This window comes from Phyllostomus hastatus, unplaced genomic scaffold (assembly GCF_019186645.2).
Source record: "Phyllostomus hastatus isolate PE091 unplaced genomic scaffold, TTU_PhHast_1.1 phas_scaffold_1066, whole genome shotgun sequence".
Lineage (NCBI taxonomy): Eukaryota > Metazoa > Chordata > Mammalia > Chiroptera > Phyllostomidae > Phyllostomus > Phyllostomus hastatus.
Genome location: NW_025334004.1, coordinates 13238604 through 13261100, shown reverse-complemented (window position 1 = coordinate 13261100; position 22497 = coordinate 13238604). Strand labels below are relative to the sequence as shown.

Below are 22497 nucleotides of genomic sequence, written 5' to 3'. Positions count from 1 at the left end.
AGAAAGGGGCTTGGTGGCTGTGTTTGGAGCAAACAAAATGTGAGGCAGGTCTGGGCTCCGTGCTGGGGAAGAGGAGCTTAGGACTGAGAGGAAAGAGAGAGAGAGAAGGCAGAACTTCTGCACCAGAGAAAAGAATCTTCCAAATGGGACCAGCAGGAGTGGCCCGGGTCAGGAGGGGGCCAGGCAGGTACTCCTGACCATTTCCACGGAGCTAACTTTCCCAGGCCCAGATATTCATCTAGCAGGACCCTGGGGGGGGAAGGTAGATAGGGTTCTAAAATTTTTTTTGATGATCCTTAAAAGTCACAACGAGAAAGTGGGGCAGTGACAAAGCTCAATGGCATCCTGCCTTGCAAAAAAAAAAAAAAAAGGAGAAAGGGAGGTAAGTTTATGCAAATAACACTCTAATAAATTTAATACTGGGGTCCGGAAATCTTTCACAAGAAATTATTATACAGTAAATTTGTTGGCACTAGAAAGGAAAACGGTGATACCCTGGAGCTTGCGTGCACTCACCAAGAATAAGTTGTGGCACAGTAACTGGATATTAGCTCCCAGACCAAATGCCCTTCTCACTAAGACTTCCTCAATTGCTCTGGTTGGAACCAACTACCGCTTTTTAAAAAAAATTCGTCATAGCCCTTCATGCCTTGATTATAGCACCGGTCACATCCTGCTCATATAATGACGTACACATCTATCTCCCTGCTACAGCAGAAGCTTCTTGAGGTCAAGAACTGCGTCCTGTTTACCTCTGTAAATCAGTCCTGCCGTGCTCCATACACGGCAGGCACGCAATCTGTGCATAGACTTAAATTGGATTTTTTTATTGATTGATCAAACAAATGCTCTGGATGTAGTGAATGTTAACATTTCACAAAGCATCTCCTTCCTAACTTCATGAACAAGGTGAAGAAGAGTGAAATGGCCGATGGCTGCTGGACTTGACAGTACTGAGAGCATCCATTTTTCACAACCAGGAGGGAGGTCTCCACTGGTGGGCCCTGTGGCTCTCCTTTATTTTAAAGGAAAATTACTCTAAAAAAAAAACTTCTAGGGTGATGATATAGAAAACTTCCTTATGATCTTCAGCAGGTGGAATTAAGAGTTCAAACCAACAAGATGAAATTCAACAAGGATAAATGGAATGCCCTATATTTAGGTTAAAAAAATCAATTACACAAGAGCAGCACGGGGTAGACCTGGCTTGATAGCAATTGATGTGAAAAAGATCTCGAGGTTTTAGTTGACCACGAACTCAATATGAGCCTGAGTTTGACACGGCTGCTAAAAAAATCGAATGTAATCTGAGGCTACCTTATGAATGTAGAATCTCCAGATGGAGAATGGCAATGGTTCTACTGTACTTGGCATTGGCTAGACTGTCCCTAGAGTTGAGTGTTTCTTTAAGAGGGATTTTAACCGTCAAGAATGAATTCAGAGATGGGTAACAAGGGTGATCAGGAACCTCCAGAAAGGGCAGGGACCACCTCATGTGAGAAACTGAGATCCACCCAGGGCTCAGCTCGTTGTTTTTCTAGGCGCTCAGTAAATCGGATGGAAGGAATGGAAGGAATAGAGGGAGGGTGAGAAGAGAGGGTGTCCGATGAAGATCTGTACACCACTCTCTGTGGTTCATGTCTTTATCTCTATTTTAAAGACGAGGAAACTGAGATTTAGAGAGATTATGTAACTAACCAAAGGTCCCAGAGCAAGTACGGAGTGCAAATGGATCCGGAAATTGGGAGTCTAACAGGGATAGCTGTCCATCTGTGTCCCATGTCCGGGCAGGGGCTGCGGCCCGTCAGGCAGCACCGCTGGAGGGGAGAGTTCTAGTGAGCGGCAGATAAGACATGAAGACTCTGCCTTGACACCGCTCTCAGCCCACTGCCTCCTTCCACATGGAAGGTGTCGCTCGAGCCAAGCTCCCTGTCTCCCTGAATCTTAGCTATTCCCAGGCTCAAGTCCCATTCCCTTCTTGCTCGTCTAGCTACTTCCCTGGATTTCTAGTGAATACTTAGCCACATGGTTGAGCTTATTGTCTGATGTGTGATAGCTCTGCCTCTCCCAATAGACTGCAGATTCCTTCAGATCCACATCCTGGTTCTTTGCTCCTCTCAGACTCCCCAACACGGGGGCCCACATTGACACAAAGACCCCCAGAAAGGTAAGTATAAATTTCCACCATTTTACACACCAAAGCAAGATCACAGATTCTCGACGATAGGAAATGACTTACAGGAAATTTGCCCAAGGACAGAGAGATGGCCCGAGTGATCATTTAGGGCCCTCGTGTTTCCTAACGAACCAGTAGAAAAGAGGAAGATACGAGGGAGCCCTGGGACCCCAGAGAATTATAGCAGTACAGTTAATTCCCGCATTTTGAATGCTAGTCCCCTCCTTCCATCCAAAACCCCTAGTTTACCTGTAGGAAAAAAGGGCATGGGCACCCACTGCCAACACAACCAGCCTGAGTGTGTGAGACCCATTTGGGAGGGTGAGAGAGTATAAACGGGGGAGGGAGAGGGGAGGCCAGGCAACACCATGGGAGGAGAACAAACAGGGAGTGGAGAGAAGACAAGTGCACAGAACAGAGCGGAGAGTGAACATTGGGTGGACTTGGGTGAATTCCCCTGAGTGATCAACTTTCCGGCCTGAGAGCATGCGCTGTGCCTTCCTGCTGGCCTGCTGGCAGAGCCCGGGGCTCCGGCTCGCTGGCTGCTGGTGGGGAAGGAGGGCTGGCTGAGGGCCTGTCTGTGTGGGACCGGAGTCCTCCTTCAGCCCTTCCAGGGAGGGGCTGGGACCTTCTGCCGGGTGTTGGACTCCAGCTGGGGCCAGAACCGGTTAGAAACCTCTCTGGAGCCAGAAGAGAAGGGGGCTTTGTTAGCTCAGAGGACACAAGCAAGGCGAAAAATTACATACCAGGCCGCTCTAAGTATGCTTGTTTAGAGAAACTGCTTGCATTTATGAAGTCTTTGGTGCGGAAAGCAGGGTTGCAAATGACTGCATCAGAGCGACAGTAAAGGCCATTAATTTCCTGTTATGTTTTCCTGCGTTGGGGGCTTTATTAATTTAATTTTACACTGTCGAACAACAGCGAGAGCTGACACTGCCACACCGCCAAGGCTGGGGTTTTCTTTTTGTGTGTGTAGCACGGCTTTGCCTGACATGCAAATCAACGCTATTACTGGAACCAATAAAGATGTGTGGAGGGAAGAGGGGAGAGACCAGGAGGGGGAGGGAGGGACGGGAAAGGAGAGTGGGGAGAAAAAGGGCCAAAGCCACCCTTGGCCCATTTTGGCCGCCCTCCACACCCAGCATCTCCTGGCTTCCCAGAGGAGCCTCCGCCATCGCAGCCTCTGCTTATCCTTCACTTTCCCTTCTACCCTCGTCTTCCCTCAACTCTGTGCCTTCAGATGACTCTGCCTCTGTTGTCCTCTTCTGTCCCAGATGCTGGCAGAACTTGAGTAAGCACAAGAAGTCCCCCCGAAGAGGTGGGAGATAGAGTTTTCCCACTGCCTGTCCCCAGCAGAAACCTGTCTTGGAAGCACAGGGGCAAGCAATTAGATGTTGCCAACCCAGCAGGCTGGGGTGGAGGCCTTTGTTACACACTACTGCCCTCTCCAGTGACTCTTCTCCTCCACACAGTCTCTAAAGCCAAGGGTCCCGGCCCACTTACATACCATTGGTACCCACACACACGGACCCATGTGCTTGTGCACATGAAGAAGAGTCTAGAAAGGCAGATCGGCCAGCGTGCTGATAAGTCCCTCTAAGAGTGCCCATATCCCAACCATTTATTTCCTTTGAGTTTCCAGAAAGAAGAATACTGTCTCTCATTGTTTCTCCTCAAGAGACTCCAGCAGCGGTCTTCAGCAGCTGTAAGGCACCTGCTGTCTAGACCAGATGCCAGAGAAGAATGGATCCCCAGCATCAGAAAAAAGGTGGGTTCCTGGCAGGCCACATTCTGAACCCTTTGCCTACACTGGCCTCATACCCACCACCCCCAGATCGCCCACAGTGCCCCTCACCCAGAGCGGCCCCCACAAACTGACTGCCTCAGTGGTCCACACTGCCCTCGGCCCAGCTTACCACACCAACAGCCCCCAAAGTGTCCACACTGCCCATGTGTCTGGGTCAGCCACACTGCCAAAGGAGATGGGGGCAGGGGAAAGGAAGAGGAAAAGAAAGGGAAGCTCCTGAAGGCAATTCCACCAAATATACTGTCTGCATCCCTACCTCCGTTCTTGGAAGTCTGCTGGGGTCTAGGGAGATCCGTGTGAACCAATGAGAGAGAGAGAATGTGTGTGTGCATGTGTATACACGTGTGTCTGTACCCCCCCCACCCCGCCCCCGTCACTGGCTTGCCCGTGCTCCTGCCTGCACTTTCTGCTTCAGGAGCTGTTTGGCAGGCTCCGGGAGGCTGTTGGATGGAATCCAGCTCTCCCTGGGAGGAAAGCATAAACTTCATAAACTACATTTACTTTAATGCAGGTTCCTGGGGCAGCTTTCCTCAGGCTTTTCTTCCCTCGTCTTGTCTGCTCTGTCTCGATCACATTTTACCCCAGCCCCTGTGTGCACCCAGACTACACACACACACACACACGTGCATGTGCACACACACACACTTTATAGCTAGTACTCCTGAAAAGGAAGCCTCAGCCTGGCTCTGGAAAGACCCCTGAGATGCCCACGTACTTGTCTCCAGTGGAGATGAACACAAAGGATGCTTTGAGACAGGGGGGCAGGCCTCAGGGAGGGAGGGATGCTGACATTTCGTGGGGATGGCCAAATTAGGAGCTACCTGGAGGCTGGGCCACGGGCCTCCAAGAAGGGAGAAAGAAAAAGCAAGGCCTCCACGCAGGTTGAGGTTTGTGAGGCCTCCCTTGTCTGGTGCTGTCAAGGTCAGCAGGTTCAGGTTCACCGAAGGGTCAGGATGGTTTGAATTACTGGCTCTGCTGCCACTCAGCTCTGAGGCTCGTGATCGTCTCCCAGCCCTCCCCCAACCCTCCTTGCTCTTCCACCCCCACAGGGCAGAATGGGGAAGGTCCTGGAGAGCTTTCTAGCCTCTACGTCCCCGAGGAAGGCAGACAGGGAACGGGTCCTTCCCTGGGCTCCAGGACTCCTCACGCAGCCCACAATGGTCAGGCAGCAATCCTGGGTCTCCCAGCCTACCTTCTCTCCAAACCCCTCTTCCAAGGGGTCCCCATGCCCCTGCCCTTCTCAGCCACCCTCTGGCCAGCAGAGGAGGAGGTGCCCAGGCAGGCCAGCCCACTGTCGGCAGGGCCTGTGGGCAGCCTCAGGGCCCGGCCCCTCCCTCCTGTCCACAGCCTGAGCCTGGGGCCATCGCTGAGGCGGGGATTTCTCATTTCTTGCTTTGCGCCCTTGCCAGGTGGGGGAGGGAGAACGATGCCTACCTGCAGGGCAGTGGCCAGGTCGAAGACTAGGGTCTGAAGACAGGGTCTGACAAGATGGGTGTGCCCACACGTGCCGAGAAATGCACAGACGCTTTTTGGGAAAGCTGTAATCCTGTGCTACACCCACCCCACCTTCCAGTGGGGAGGGACACAGACAGCCCCCTCCACTGCTAATCTGTACTTTCTCTCCTGGGGGTGGGGGTGATTTATTTTGATGTTTTGGTACTTCATAGGGGGAAAAAAAACCTCTTTTGTGCTAAATCACAACATACTTCCTCAAACAAAATATATCTCTTTATCCACAACAGCATGAACTGGTTAGGGACCCGAGGTGGTTAATGATTTGACTGAAGTCTCTGGTATAAACTCAGGGACTTAACATACAAATTCATGCACGCATGTCAGCTCTGCGCTGCCATGGCTAAGCCCCGGTCCTTCCTGTCAGAAAAAGGTAAGCCCACGTGGCTCAGGACCCAAGGTAGAGGTCTTACTGAAACATCGATATAGCCTACACCTACCTCCGTATGATGACATGGTCAGTGTTCAACAGGCTCATGGCCAACGTGGCCCAGAGTTTGGCTAAAATATGCGATCCAGCTAAGATAGACCTCCTGCCCTGTATGAACGGTCTGATTTCCCAGGTGACTGGGAAGATAGAATCATAGCAACAAATACGTGTTCATAAGTGGATTTTTTTTTTGGTGTCTTAGCGAATGCTGACCTTCAAACCTTAGCTCTTTCTTAGATTAGGGTAGACACTAGCCAGGGCTTGAATATTTGTTGGAAAATGAGCATAGGTTGAGCTTGTTAATGCAGTTTAACTCAGGTACTTGTTCAGGTGGATGACTGCCGTCCTGCAGATTTGGTTTCTGGACTTTCAGAGGACTGGGCTCATGAGAGACAGTCTGTGACCTGTGCTGGGTAGGATGGTGCGTGTAAAATCATGTGATTCCAGCAAGGAGCCACAGCGCACCTGTCCTCACAGAGACTCAGACCCCGCCAGTATAGTGTCTCCTTACAGGGCCTGGCTGCGGCCTGGGGGGCCATGGGAGCAAAGAGAGGCTCCATGGTTCTTTGCCCACCATGTAAGCTCACTTCAGAGCTCTGAAGGCATGCCACTCAGGTCCACACTCCTGGGCGGGGATTCTTTAAAAGGGAATCAGATGACTCTGTGCGTGTGTGTGTGTATGTGTGTGTGTGTGAAGGTTAAGTGGTGAACAGGCATAACTGTGCCCAGGTGCTGGGCTTAGGTTAAGGAATCTGTGCAACCCCATGTGTTTACCCAATACAGGGCAACCTCACTGTGTCTTCTGGGCCCTCCCCAGCCCCCTCCCAGCTCCTTCATGCTGAACCTGGCCCACTAAAATGGTATGTGCTCAGTGAAACTTCCCTAAGCTCTTCCCATGCAGGGCATGCTCAGATCCTTCTATGCTTCTGCCGGCCCCCTGCCTCTGGACCAAAAGGCCACAGAGGACAGAGAGAGTGAGGCTGAGGCTCCAGCTTCTGCCTCTAAATATCCGACCGTGCATGCCTACCAGGAAGTGCCCACCTGCAGACTTCCCCTGTCAGCCTCCAGGACCGAAGGCTGCACTCAGAGTCCCAAGGTCTGGCAGCCTCTCCTAGTCCCCGGGGTCCACCTTGCCTGCCTTTTCTGACACCAACACTCTTCCCACTGCCCTCCACAAAGCGAGTGAGGGAAAAGAGACCGGTGACCAGGGCATGCCTGGTTTACATTAATGAGATACACCAAGTGTAATCCAGCCATGGAGGCAGCCTACAAAAAGAGGCGATCGCGGGTGGCCAGGAGCAGAGCTGCTCAGGTAATTGGTTTATCTATCTGGAAGCAGGGGGAGCAATCTCAGCACAGACAGACTAGCAGTAAAGTCTCTTCCTTAAGGCTATTTCCTTTGTCTTTTCAATTGCTTGCACATCCATGTGAGAGAGGGAGAGAGTGTTAAAGAGAGAGGGAGAGGGAGAAATGTTAATTTGTGAATTAATGGCTTTTCTCAGCGGAATTGTAAATTCAAATGTCACCTCACACGGTGACACCACGGCTGGTCTGCTGAAGAAGCAATGATAAGATCCCCCACCTCCCTTGGTGCCCCTCCCTCCCTAAAGATAGCTGTGGAGTGGAACATGCTACTTTTAATTTGCAATAACAACAACAGAGGTATGCAGTAATGACTGCCTTCTTCCGCCCTCCTCCTGGCTTCCTTCCCCCCAGTCCAGTTGGCTCCCCACTTCCTCCCTCCTCACCCTTTTGCTCTTCTGAAACAACACCTCACCCCACCCTGGCTGCCCCCCACCGCACCCCAGCCAGGGCCTGATCACATGGGGGGGGGTGTCTTTGGAATTGACGATGCTGCAACCCTCTCTTCTCCTTCAATAATCAGGGAATTAATGACCCTGAAGTTAAAGTGAGGCTGATACCGAGGCCCTGCCCAGTGTTGGGAAAAAGCCTTCATTGTTTTCAAGCAGGAGGCGGGCAGCAGTGAGGGAGATTCATGGATGGAGATTGAATATGCAATTTTCTTTCACCTTGCCAAGAGCTGCCCCTGGGCTGTGCCTGGCCTAAATTTTTCCTTTTACCATCTCTGCCTTATCCGGCCCTCCCACCTCCCTTCCATTCTTTCCAGAAAATTACCTTCAAAATTGATTTCCACTTTTACAAACAAATATAATGGGAACACAGGAAAAAACTTGGGCCGTGATGAATTAGGGCTGTCAGGTGCTTCCAGGTCTCCTTTGCTTTTGTTTTACTACCTGATCTGCTCTTTGTTTTTCCAAGGGCTGGAAAGAGTGCCCCCCATCCACTGAGTGCCTGACCCTCCGGGCCACTGGGGTCTCAGCCCCCAAACCCGGCAGTGGCCTGTGGAGAAAGTGATACGGGCCCTGAGACTCTGTCAGCCTCCTGGTTTCCCAGCAGGAGCTCGAGCCGCCACCTCCTTTTCTGCTCACTGGCCCTCAGGAACCCACTGTCTGAAAAGTCCCTGACCACCCCCCGGCTAGCGCCCCTGGCCCCCACACCATGTTCCCTCTGGCCCCCATACCTCTTAAAGTCCAGACCAGATGCAAACCTCCACCTCCTCTAATGTAGGCAGGATCAGTGTATACCTCGACTAGAGCAAATGAGAGACAGACAGACACTGAGAGATCCCGAAAGACAGGCAGGTAGACCCCAAGATTGGGAGACCAGGCTCCTCTTCCAAGGGGACAAGGGTGCTGAGTGGCAACTCCCACAGAGCCTGAGGGTATGAGGGCTCCCATACCCTCCCACTGAGGGCAGCCTCAGTGTCCCTTGCCTGGAGCCCCAGGCCGCCGCTGGAAGCACGTTCAGCACAGCCCATCCATTTGCCAACAGAATGCAGGGTGATGCCTGCAGGGCCCTTTGGGCAACAGTCTGTATGTACACCTGCGGCCCAAGACCAGGGACCCTAGCGCACTCAGGCCTGGCGTGAGTTCTCCCTGCTCACTGGTGCTGGTGGACCTGCTCCTGGCACACCTGATCGTCTCTGCAGATGTACACACAGTCCAGAAGACTGCATGCCTGCCCGATGCGTGGTGTTCCACACCCCCTTTCTCAGACCCAAAGGTCTCAGGATGCTGAGACACACACACACACATACACTCACATTTTCATAAACTATGTAAAAAAGTTACATACGTGTCCATAAGCAAACCTACACTTCCCAAGGGAAATAGACAAACTTGCACACGGTAGTGGGAATGCACAGCAGTGGGTAGAGGGAGGGGCACCTGCGTGTTAGGAAAGAAGGGGGCCCTATATTAATTTACACATGGCTGAAATGCCTGGTGGATGCTAAGAGTGGACATGTGGCCCAGTGAGATACTGCAGAGCCAGTGAGTAAGCAGAGATGGACACAGGTCCTCCTGATCACACACGGGGGGCTGACACCTTTCCCCCGCTGCCCTAGTTGCCCTACTTACCAGGGGCCGCACCAAGTTTAAGGAGGCCCAACTAAGTTTCTTTCTGACACAACTTCATTTTCTCTCAAAACACAAACTGCCAACCAGGCCTTCCTCCCCAGATACACAGTGTGACCCATCCCCCAAGATGGGTTGGCTCAACACTCTATGTCCGTGATCCCGTGTAGTCTTCTCCACAGTCCTCGTGGAGTGAGTGCTGCGACCACCTCCACTTTACAGAAAAGACTGAGCTGATGGAGATTAAGTGCCTCGACCAAGGCCCCAGGGCTCAGACCCAGCTCTGCCTGGCTCCAGAGCTCACACCACTTCCCACTGGGCACTGCTGATGCCTGCTGCGCTCCAGGGACTGCCTGCTGGCCCCCAACCCGAATTCTCCTTCCTGGCAGGGGTCTGCAGCCCCCTCTTGCCTGCAGCCAGGGCTCCTAGACAGAGGAGGTGCCTCTCACTTCCACAGCTTCATCCTCACATCTGTACCAAGTCTAACGTAAGCCACATACTTGGGGACCTCTTAGGAGGAAAACTAAATAAGGGGATAAACTGCTTCTTCCAGTTGCAGTTCCACCCAAAGCAGAAGGGAGCTACGAAAGGCAGCGGACGGACTGGGCCGTTGGCAGCCCTGCAGCCTGCCCTGCCTGCAGACGCACAACCTCACTGGTCTGGCGCCACCCAGCCGCACAACTCGTTGTGCGCCTAATGAACGGAATGCAACACGACAGCCCCCGGCCACCCCGCACACCAAAGGAAGACCAACACACCCCCCCTCCCGCAGATTAACGGACTCAGACCATAGGACTGCATTTGGATGTTCGGACAAGTTATGTCATTGCTGTGTGTTTCAAGGCCACCCACAGACAGCAACCTTTGGGACCATGGCTGAAAGCAACTGGGCGAAAGCAAAGGACTTTGTTTTTTCAGCCTAAAAGAAATACAAGAGTCTCTATTCTCTAGTCACATGAGCCAGGGTAATCAACATCCAGGGGAGCAGTGTCCTTCAAAGGACCCTAACATACCCTCTCATAGTTGTAGCTGAAAGGGGGTCAAGCTTTTAGCAGGGTACTGAATGGGGCTTTACCTTCTCAGACTGTCTTCTGGGTGCTTTGTGACCTAACTTCCTCATCTCTCACTGGCCTGTCTACCTGTCTCATTCTGGGAGCTCCTGGACTCTTGGGGGTTGAGGGCCAAAGCTTCTTGACTAGCATGTTTCTCAAAGGAAAGTCTAGGGATTCTTCCATACTTCCAAAGGCCGGGGCACGGGAAGGCATCTCAGGCAGACTCACAGTTCCTGTCAGTTTCTTTTTCCCCAGAGTCACAGCTGATCGACCCTTTACTAATATCCCCACAGATATGATTGCTGCAGATACTAATAACACTGTCCATATTCCAAGTGCCAGTGCCAATAACGCTCTGGGTATTATCACTGTGAACACCAATAACTACTGCTGAGATTGTCTCCAATAACGCCAGCACACGCTGCAGTGATTGTCCTCGCTAATGCCCACCACCATGACATTGTTAGAGCTGAAGAATAGGCTGCACTGTACCCAGAGGCAGGGGCGGGAGTGGCTTCCTTGAGGACAGAAAGGCTCACAGCTTGGCCTCAGGGTATGGCACTTCTAGGGAGATGCCACAGTAGGAGGGGTCCAAGGAGGCCCCCCTGTAGTGCATCAGGGTTCTTCTGGAGGAAGATGTGGCTGCCCACTCCGTCAGCCCACTCCCTTGACATGTATACCATATACCTGTTCCCATCCCAACAGCCCTCAGCGCCCTAAGCCAGTTTCTCCTTTGCCTGGGGTGCTGGTCCAGTAGCTGAAGGACACACCTGGGTGTCAGTGCAGCCCCTGCCCGAGGCCACCGCCTGCTGCCGGCCTGCCAGCTGCTGTGCTACCTTGGCCTGACTGCAGAGTTGGGCTACATCATCTTGACACATAATTATCTCCCCTATTCTTAATCATCTGAGCTGCTCCCTAATGCAAACTGGGCCTGGCTGCTTGGAGGCACCCAGAGTGGGGGAGGGGGAGGACAGGCTGTGAAAGGTCTGCCTTTGCTCTTGCCTTCCTTTTTCTCTCTTCCCACCTGGGTCTGGTGGATCGAGGGTGTGTGGTGTGGAGACAAGATGTCCGAGAGAACTGGCCTCCCTCACAGGCTCTGGCCTCCACCCGGGACAGGATGGCTCCATCTGGTCTGGTCAATAGTCAAGGCAAGACACCCTCCCACCTCCCGAAAAGAAGTAGGGCCTCTGATCCTTCCTGCCACCTAGCTAGGCACAGCACGCATTTAAGCAATGAGAGGAAACCAGGAGGCCCCCACTGCCCCTCGCCTAGAGGGGTTCAACTGCTGCCGCCACAGTCAACCTGCTGGAGAACAATGCCCCCAACTCTCACCCAGTCTTTTTCCTTTCCTGCTCAGACACTTTCAGGGGCTCTGCACGCCTGCAGAAAAAAGTCCAGCCTCCCTACACGGTCCAGTCTTGACCTGCTCTGGGACCCTAACCTGTCTGCTTGGCCTGGCTTCCCATGACTTCCCGTCCTGCCCTTTCATCCCAGCTGGAGCGCCCCTACACTTTCTCACCACAGAAACTTCCGCCTCTCATCCATCCCTCGGCCCCTCCTCACAGAGCAGCCCTTCCTGGGCTTTACCCGCTCCTCACTCTGAGCTCCCACGGCCCGCGGCCCAGACCTCCACCGCAACCCAGGTATCTGGTGGGCCTTCCTGCTCTCTGGGCTCACATGTTTTACATGCCCTGCTAGACTGGAAGCTCCTTAAGGACAAGAATCATATCTTGTTCTGCTTTGGGACCTTCTAGCACCAAGCCTTTCTTGTGACAGACGCACAGGAAGGGCTCACTGAATTGAATGGACTTGAAACAATGAATGTGATCTATTGCTCCGAGAGGAGAGCGCTCTGTTCTGGCCAATGAGGCCCAATGTGGGGGCGGGGGGGCAGGCACACCCTCATGCCAGTGCCTCCCCTTCATGGCCCATAGGAACCCAGGAAGCAAAAAGCATGTTTGTGTCCAACCGCAGAACAACGGGAGAGAGAGGTGAGGGGGTCCTGTGGCCTATCCTGCCCCCTGGACACCTCTCACTCTAAAAAATACAGGGGCAGTGGGTAAGGAGAAACCTCCTAGGGTTTGGCACAGAATTGTCCAAACCACTCAGGGTGCCGGGAAGTGTGGCTAAGGCCTGAGCGTAGGAAACCCCCAGGGAGAATTGAGACTAAGGGCCATTCACACGGCCTCCCCCTGCCCATCAGGGGCTGTGGCCAAAACAACCACAATGAAATTTAGTGAGTGGCAAAGGCCGTGGCAGCCAAATGGGTTTGAATATTTGGGAAGAAGGAGAAATAGAGCCAGACAAGCTGTTTCCCTGTGAAACGAGGCCATTAGGGCTTCTGGAAGGAGGCCAGCACCAGGTCATCACTGTCTTGCCAGGCCCAGGCCTCTCCGACACTCTGTCCCCTCCGCTGGAGGCCAGGACGCTCACACTCTCTTTTCCTGGGGCCCAGGGAATGTCAGCTCCGTCCTTTTTCTCTGTTCCTTACCCTCGAAAACTGCCCCAATCAATGGCTTATCTAGGCTTAGGATGACCACAGGATTTATTATCTAAATAGGACATTTTTTGAGAGGAAAAGGAGATGCTGACTGGCCAAGATGCAGCGACAAAGGCATAAATTGGGACCTTCTGGGCTAATGGGATATATGGTCACTGCCTTCTGTTCATCTTACGAGGATTCTGTCTGTTTCATGCCATATACCCTTAAAATCATACGCCCTTCCCAAACCAGGAAGTTACTGCCTCCCCAGCAGGGACTGTGAGGTTGCAGCCAGCGGCAGGTTTCGGGCAACGGTGTCTTCACTCGCCTTGGCCTGCCAGCCCTGAGCCCTGGACTCATGCATCAGAAGAGAACCAGATGGTCACCCAGGGACCTCTAACGTCACACACATGAAAAACACCTTCTCCCAAGCTCATCGCCACCTTTTACTTCCTCTTGCTTCCTTTCCCCATCCTCCTGTTTACCCCCCTCTCCACCTGCCTGCTCAACAGCTGGCCGCACTGCGCGGTTCCAGGGATGAGGGAAGGTCACAGAGGAGCCTGCATGGTGTCTCCTCCAGTGGGGGAGCACAGAGAGGAACCCATGTCCAGCTCCCAGTAGTTTTACTGGGGCCAGTGTCCACGTGTCACAGAGAAACGACCCCGGGGTCAGGAGCATGTGACATCCCTCCCCTATCTCCTGATGGGTTGGGAGCAGATGAGGACAAGGCAGGTTGGTCTTTCATCCTCAGGTCAGAGACCAGATGTCCCCCAATCTCCAAAACCTTCCCAAGCAAGGTACATGGCTCAGGCGTTTCCTCCTGGCATCCCACAGGGATATTGGGGGTGAGTCCCGGAGGAAGGTGAGGCAGTCGAGGCTGCTGAGCAGATGGTGAAGCTGATTGCCCCACCAGCAGCCTGCCTCCCTCTCTCCGGGAGCCAGCAGGGCGATGGGGGGACCTGGGCTTTGCGACTAAAACTGATCTCATAGCAGAGCAGCTGCGAGGCCGGGCGGAAACCGGAGCCCCGAGTGCAAAGACAAAGCGTGCACGGGGAAGCCAAGCCTCTTCCCTCCTCCCTACCTTCATCACGTTTCCTCTTCTCGCCATTGGAGCGAGGGATCCCCAGGATCCCGTTGATGGAGTAGGATCCCACTGGATCATTGGAGGCGCTGGAAACAGGAGGGGAGGCCGTGCTGGGAACTGGATGAGAGTAAGGAGGAAATGCCATCAGGATAGCAGTTTTGATCGCAGGCCAAAGCCCCAGGGCTGGGGGCAGAGAGAAGCAGAGGGAATAAGGAGGGATGGGGAGCCCATATTCCCTTTCTTCCTTATTAAGACCAGATGAGGGAACCTCTGGTCTTAAACCTCTGAGGTTTAAGGAGGAAGGCATTGCTACATACAGAGCAGGCTATTCACTTCTGTCCAGCCCTGGGCTGAGGGGTGACCAGTCAACCCCAAGCCTTCTCTGCAGATGTATGGATTTACTGGGGCCTGTGAACTCACTCCCCTGAAGATGAATGGAAACGCCGAAGCTGACTTAATCTACGGAGTGACTCAGCAGTCCCGTAGAGAGCACAGCTCCTAGGAGGCCTCCTTGCACAGCTCATCCAATCCCCGGGGCTGCAAAAATCCTTCCAAACAGGCCCAGCTCACTGTCTCTTAGTCTCCTGGGCTGAGTCTTTACCAGTCCTGATTTAGAGTCTGTGGCTTTCTAAGATCTGTCTCTGAATCTCTAGGAGACATAAGAATGTGCCTTGATATTCTCCAGGAGTGTAGTGCATGGCTCCTATCTCCCCATTGTTTCTGGTCTTGAAATCACTTGAGAAGTTCTCAATTGCCCCCTCAGGGCACAGACTAGTGAACACATTCACTCCATAATGATCTACTCAGGTACAGCCCGGCCCAACCCTCCTTCCCGGCACACGCTGTAATACAGGACTAGTAAACAACAGATCCTGCCAACTCCAGGAGAGCTGGGACCTGCCATTCTACTTCCTGCTGGTCAACAGAGAAGGGCACAGCTGCCAAGAAGGGCAGTATGAAAAGTTTGATTGCATCCCAGCCCCTTAAGCCCTGGTACCAAGCACCCTTGGGCCAAGGGAAGACCGTATGTTTGCCGGCGGGGCGGGAGGTATTGGTTGTTAGCAGGTGTTCTGGAAGGGCCTGAGTCATGTCTCTAAGAGGCCATGAGCAAGGATCGGTAAATAGGGAGATTGGAGAGAAGTGCAGAGTTACTGAGTGGATGACAGAGGCAGAGATCAAAGAAGACAGGCCATGAAGAGGGAGGGAGAGAGACAGAGGAACAAACCCAGAACCACACATACAGAGAAAAGAAAAGAAAAAGGGAAAGGCAGAGGGAAGGGGAAAGAGGAGAGAAGAAGAAAGAGGAGGGGATAAGAGAGAATGATAATTTTAGAAATTTAAAAACCAAAATGGAATAATAAAGTAGGTATGGAAGAAAGAGGAACAAGTAGAGAGACAGGATCACATAAAAACAAAAGGCAGAGAAGGAGGAGTAAGGGAAGAAGATAAACTAAAGGGAAAATGTTGACAGGAGTGGGGGTGGGGGAGAGATTGAGAGACAGAGAGATCCTAGTGAGCTAGTCTCTCTTGAGGAGCCCCCTGCCCCCCTCACCACCCCACCCTAGGAGCTCAGAGAGAGCACAAATTGGAAGAAGAAAAACAATCCAGCTCTCCTGGGTGGAGCTCTGCTCCCCCCTCCCTCAGCCCTCTTACCAATGGTGTGGCCAGGTGCAGTCACTCCGGTCCCAGCCCCATCTGGCGTTGGGTGAAAAGGCTGCTGAACTTTGGTCCGGATGATCCTGCAACAGAATCACAACGGCATCACATACCACATGCACCCTTTGCCCCCACCATCTCTAGCCCAGACCTGCAGAGAAGCTCTCTCCAACTTCTCAGCTCCTTCCTCACCTAACTGTTCCCTGCACCCTGCCCTGGCCGGCCACTGCACCACTGCACGGCTTGAGCTTTCCCTCCTGGTAGCTGCTGTGCGGATCCAGCCTAGTGCAGCTCTGGGGGGAGGCAGTCTGCCTTCTGTGCAGGGGCCACATGTGACTGGTCAAAACTGCAGCTTGATTTTCGGTAGCAGGGATTGAGGCAGCAGGGTAAGTACAGCATACTCACTCAGTGGCTTGTTTTCCATCCTCCCCTCCTTCACCACATGCAAATCTTTTCCTGGGAGCAGGACTCCCTGGGTCTAGAGATCATTTTGGAGCTGGCTTTCCTATTGGGACTGGACCACACGTCTCCAGAGTTGAGGGAGAGGGTGAGATTTCCCCATTTACTGAGCCAAGGAGAAGTAGCCGGGAAGGGGACACAGCACGTGGTAGCCAGGATTCCAACACAGCATGTGGGCCCTTTGCCAGATGTCAGGCCCTAAACAATTTCTTGAGCCCACTTTCTGCTCTCAAACAAGTCAAAGCCCTGTCCCTGTCAAGCTCGCTGGCCCAATGGCCTCCTTTCTTAAGGTCCTCCTTGGATCTCAGCTTCTTTACCGCTCTGCTTGGAAAGCCCAATGCCTCACACTGTGCACTCTGGGGTGAGTCAAACATTCCAGGACTGGGGATGAGCTGGCCTGTCTGTGATCCCAAGGACCTATGTGATACAAAGGCCAGCCCTGGGGCCAGGACGGAGGAACACTCCCTTCCACCCACTGGTCAAACCAGGTGCCCTTGGAAGCAATTTTTCCAGCAGCATTGCTCTTCCCTGCAGAGATGCGTGTGATCCAACTTCACCTCAGCCAGCAGGTAAGTCATCAGCCATGAGTGGACTCTGCTCTAACCAGCTTCTACTGAGCACAGCCAGGCAATAGAATTGAGGCCCCTGCCTCACGATGCTGGATATAAAGTTGGGGAGGAAGACACACACTCAAAGAAAGCTAAGTCACTCCCAGGGGGCCAACCTGTAAGTGCCAGAAGGAGGCAGAGGAGGAATCATCCCACTCGCAGGTGGGGGGATTGGGAGGGAAGTCACTGAGGAGGTGAAGCTTGTAGCTCTTCACAGCAGAGTAGGGCTGACCATATAGATACATACAGGAACCAGAGGCACAGAGGATGGTGGGCTGGGCAGGCTACATGGCAGGGGCCCTGAGTCCTGCTTCTGACTCTGCCATTATGTGGCCACATAGCTTTGGGCTCATCATTCTACTTCTCTGGGGCTGTTTCTTCAGCTCTAAAGAGCTTGGACTACAGGACCCCTAAAGTCTCTTAAAACACGATTCTAAGATGAACGAAGAAGCAGAGGGCAGGGCACTATAAGCAGGTGCTAGAGGAGGGTGGACCAAAGCATGGAAGCCAAATGAGCTTGGTGTTGTAGGGGCCCCTCCCCAGACAGGCTAGCCAGGACAGGGGAGGTACGTAAGAGGAAATAAGGCTGCAAACTCTGAAGTGATGAGAGTTGCGATTTTCCACTTACTGAGCACCTATTATGTGTCTACATTACATGCGATTTATACCACTTATATACACTGCTCTTAATTCTCACAGCCTCCAAAGTATATACCAGTATCCTCATTTTGCAGATCGAGAATCAAAGCTGACAGAGGTTAAGAGCTTACTGGAGATTATATCACCGGTTAGGGTAGAATTAGAATTCAGTCTCAAAAAAATGTATGCTTTTGTTACTTTGTCACACATAGCCCCATATATGGGAAACGGGTTTAGAGGGTCCAAGCCACAAGCGATTTCTAAACTTAGAGGAGCCATGTACAAACTGCTTCTGGTAAAGCAATGCAGAGGCAGGTGGCAGTGAGAGGCTGACCTCAGGACAGAAACACTGCACAAGATGGTGTGAAGGCAGAATGGCCAGGATTTGGCAATTAATTGGAGTCATCCTTGGCTCTGGAACCCCAAGTCTGGTAACTGAAAAGCTGGCGGTTTGTACCACTGTCAGAAAGAGGGATGAGGGGAGGCGACTGTTTTGGAGGGAGGTGGTAATGCTGGTCCTCGACCAACAGTGTCTGAGGTGGTGGAGGAGTGTCCAGGTGGACATGCCCACGCCCCGGCTGACGCAACAGGTGTGGATTTAGGAGACTGTCAAGGAGAGGAGCATTGAAATGTTCAAGAGGCCTGAGGAGTGGATACCACTTTCAGAGATGGAGGGAAAGAACCTGACTTGAGGGGGTTCAGAAATGGCCACACAGGAAATGGCAGGATCAGGGTCTGGCAGTTTCACTTAGCTCAATGGAGAGCTAGAAGGAGAACGTTTCCAGAAGGAGAACATAATCCACAGTGTCAACGATGGCATAAGGATCAGAAGGAATTGGGCATAGGTTTGGGAATTTTGGTGACTTAGTGACCTTGGGGAGAGCAGTGTCAACAAACGGGGAAGAGCCAGACAAAAAGAGGTTAGGAAGCTCATACAAGGAGAGGGAGACAGTGAAAGCAGATGAGTGCCTTCGGAAGTTTGTAGAAAAGGAGCGGAAAGTGTGGAAGCCAGGGGATAGAACCACCAGCTAGGGGGAGGGGGACTTTCTACGGTAGGAGCAACCTGGATGCATCTGTAGGCTGAGGAGGGAGAACCGATGAAGAAGGAGCAACTGAAGTTGGCTGAGAGATTGTGAGTGGTGGTGAGAGGAAGGCGGAATAAGGAGAGAATGGAATGGGAGAGATGGCATATTCTAAGAGAGCCAAACGCTTTGAAAAACAGCTTTTGTAGCTTTTATCTCTTATCAAAGCAGAAGAGAAGGCCATCTCCCAAGAATTGGTAGTTGTAGTGGTGGTGTGGGGGGGCGGTCTTGGGAGCATAATCACGATGGGAAAGACCAGAGTAGCAAAGGGCAGTGTAGACTGGTCTACAGGGAAGGTGCAAAAGGAGGCAGAGCAGTTCAAAGCAGCTGCTTCTAATTCATTGCAGCAAAAGCTTCTGGGATCTCACTGACCTGCCAGTGGCTCTGGCTGGAGCGCTGATGGGCTCTGGACTAAGGAAGCCTCAGAGCTGGGGCTGGATGAGACAGGTAACCGCTGGCCTTGTGGGGTTTCTGTCTTTGTTACCCAGCGCCTCTGACCCCTGAGGCACCGGTGCAGATTTAGCTGAGGCAGCAAGTGATGGAAAATCACTATTCCCTGACAGCGGCCTGGTGGTGCCTGGGAGAGGGGCTGGGCAGGGCGCCTGCTGTGAGTTGCTAATACTCTTGGTGTCCATCCATGTCCCCTGGGCTGTGGGCACTTCCGAGTCCCTGGAGCTGCTCTCAAGGAATTAAAGAACTGGGACTGTGGAATTCTGATTGTCACCCATTGCCCTCTTGCATTTTGTATGCAACGCAACTGGTGGGAATATCATAAGACATTAAAAGGATGAAGACAAGCAGTTGCTTTGGGTGACTGCCTGATACTACTTCTCCTAGTTCCTCCTCCTCCTTCTCCTCCTCCTCCTTCAATTCTCTTTCCTTCTTGGCCCTGTGGAGAGCCAGATACATCTACTGTCTCCACGGTCCCAGGCAGGTCTGACCTGAAAAGTCAAGTCTGGCATAAGGATCTTCGGTGGATGCAGTCGAGAGCCCTGGAGAGTGCATCTTTACTTGAGGCCAGGGAGATGCTATTTCTTGTTTCTGAAAAGACTGCCCTGTCAGGGTGCCTTCTCCCCACTTCTCTTTCCAGCATGCTTTCTTCCACAGAGCTGTGCTTTCTCCCCCAACTTCCCTGGAACCTCCAGGGTTCTGCCTGGGCCCCCCACAGGGACTTCAGGTACTTAGCATCTCCCACTCACAAGAGTATGACTGGGGTGAAGGGAGAAGGGGCTCAGTCCCAGCTCTGTTACTTAGTGCCTGTGAATAACAATGCTCCTCACTTCCTAGGACTGTTGTGAGAATTAAATGATAATCCATGTAAAATGATTAGCATAAACCTTGGCTCAACAAATCCTTGCCATAAAAATAATAATGACTAGAATTATATCTACAGCCCTATTAGCATTGAATGACCTCAGACAGCTCACCTTGACCCCTAGGCCTGGCTGCTCTCTATGTAGGGGCTGAGCCAGGTGCAGGCAGGAGCCTGGCCCATGCCGCTGCTACAGAGACCCTGGGAGGAACGCTGAAAAGGTAGGAAGCAGCAGCAGCAGGTGTCACAGACTGACCCCCCAAAAAAGGTTGCATCAGAGACGACAGACCGGGGACCTCTGCCTGGGGGCACCGGGAAGGCTCTACAGACAGTATGAGCAGCAGCTTCTTCTGGACCCAAGAGAAGCCAGGGGGTGCGGCAAACCTTTGGAGTAAATGGTGACAAGGCAGGTGGAACCACTCCCTCTTGGGCAAATTCCCAGGAGACCTTCACCCCGCACCAGCCTGGAGAGGAAAACAGTCCAGTGGCCCTGTGAGTCAGAATGAGCGCAGGGAGCCAGTCTCCCGGTAACAGTCCGTCAAACTGGTGAAGACACAGAGAAGCCCTCAATGCCCCTAGAATGCACCAGGATCATTCTTCCTCCTCCTCGGGTTCTACACCCTCTTCTTCTTCCTCCTCCTCTCATTCTTTCTTCTGTGTTTCACTCTCTTTTTCTGCCCTTCTCTCTGTCTGTCTGTCTGTCTCCTGGCACCCTGAAGTCCCACTGTGGCTGTGTGAGTTTATTGATTCCTGGGAGCAGGGGGAAAGTGGGAGGCAGGGCTGGGGTGCAGGCTCAGGGATGGAAATAGAAGGCTATAAATTATTTGTGACAGGAAAGCAATAGTGGCAGAGTGCTGAGCACAAGTCCTGTGTCACTATTAGATTCCTTTTAGCCTGATGACACTGTAAAAAAGGTTAAGTGTCTGCTGGAATCGTACACCTGGGGGGCCGGGGCAGCCTGGGAGCAGAACAAGCCACTGAGAGCAGGTATATCAATTCTCCAGGCCAATAATATTCCTTTCATTGATCGCCACGCAAAGTTCAAAAATCTCATTACAGCCAGGCAGACCGGGAACTTTTTACAAATCAATAGAATGATATAATGTATGTATACTTAGTACAAATGTATCTATTCATCTATCCATCCATCCACGGTCTGCCTCAGGGTTTCCAAGTTAACCTACCCATCATATTATGTTATGTTATGTATGATATTATATTGCATTATATTATATGATAATAAATGGTTTGCAAAATCTCCCCCTGAGGAGGAGACAGGAAGAGGCCCTATTAGCACTGAAGTGACCTCAGACAGCTCACCTTGGAGGGCGTGGTCAGCATGTCTAGGAGCAGTGCTTCCTTGGTGGAGGCTCCAGTAATAAAAACTATTGTGTTAACTATTTACCATGTGGTAGGCAATGTTCTCAATGCTTCAGACAAATGGTTCACTTAATCCTCACAACAAACCATTTTACAGATAAGGCATATTATAACTTGCCCAAGGTCAACCGTTTAATAAATGGCAAATTTGAGGTTTGAATTAGGTAGACTAACCCCAGGGCCCATACCCTTAACTGCCAAGCTGTCCTGCCCCCAGGAGAGAGATACCCAAAAGTCCCAAATCTGAACCCCTGAATCCCAGTTCTCTGGTTCTGTCGTGTTCTGAGAAATGAAGGATAAGGGGCTCCCTGACCTTTAGTGTTCCCCTCTGTAAAATGGGAGTAATAACATCTGCTAGCACCAGCTGTTGACAATGCGACATACACGGGATCTTCCAGCATGTCCCCACGAGACCCTGCCCAGCTGCCCAGTGGAAAGGCGGGTGAGGCCCAGGCTCGGTCATATATCACTGGTTTGCTCAGAGGGTCTGTGGAGTCGGATGTCAAGTGTCTTCATACATGTGTCATTTACATGCATGAATCAGTTTAAATTGTCCTGTGGCAGAGAGCCCACTTTAGGGTTTTTGCAGAAAATATTGAGTTCCTGGTGTGGGGAAAATCTTTCCTGATTTGGCAAATGACAGGAACTCCAGGGTAGAGAATGTTGCAGACTAGCCGGCCCTGCTGTCTGCTGGGCCAGGAGCAAGGTAGGAGGGGTCTCTGCCAGTGACTTCAAGCTGCCTGGGTATCACCATAGGCTGGATCACCCTAGAGGACAAAACAATATTTGCTTCAGCAGAGGATGTTTTGCCCAACAAATGCAGGTAATTGTTTCCACTTGGGCCTTTTGAGAGCTGCCAGCATCAGGCATGTGTCCCTGGCTCAGCCCCGAGGCAAGTCAGAGCACCGCAGACAGCTGGAGACTTTTCACGGCAGAGGCACAAGTGAGGCATCATAGATCATCCAGGAAAATTTCACCTCTCCCCAAAATGGTTCCTCCGTCTCCCTGCTCCTGAGGACTCTAAGGACCTGGAATCCCCCTACTGTACATCCCAGGAACGGAAAAGCCGAAATTGACTGCCTCCTCCCCACAGAAGAAACGGCATCCACCCTGCTCATCTCACTGGCAGCCCGGAAGTGCTGCACATAGACTCTTCCCCAAGGCCCCGGCTTTGCTGTTCGTGCAGAGTTTGGAGTCATTTGCCCGCACCCTCTCACATGCCCTGCAGACTTCAGTTTGGACAGCTGACCATGTGTCAGGCAGGGTTCCATGCATGAGAATGGCCACTGATGCTGGGAAGCTATGGGCAGGACCTTCTACGCTGGCTGTAGCAGGATGTAGCTGAAATACACAGATTCCAAGGTCAGCAGGGTTCCCCTGC

The 22497-nt window shown here is 52.3% G+C and overlaps 1 protein-coding gene across 4 annotated transcripts in view; it reads right to left on the bottom strand.

The window, feature by feature from the left end:
- Window positions 1-22497, bottom strand: part of PAX2 (paired box 2) — an 87310-nt gene that overhangs the window by 30727 nt on the left and 34086 nt on the right. For 2 of the 4 annotated variants that reach the window (XM_045854537.1, XM_045854536.1), the window contains exons 5-7: window positions 15634-15719; window positions 13978-14097; window positions 8468-8536 (exon numbers count right to left, since the gene is read on the bottom strand). In XM_045854537.1, coding sequence (XP_045710493.1) covers window positions 8468-8536; window positions 13978-14097; window positions 15634-15719 — 275 coding nt within the window. The remainder of the gene's footprint in view (window positions 1-8467; window positions 8537-13977; window positions 14098-15633; window positions 15720-22497) is intronic. The other 2 variants (XM_045854539.1, XM_045854540.1) reach the window with 1 other exon arrangement.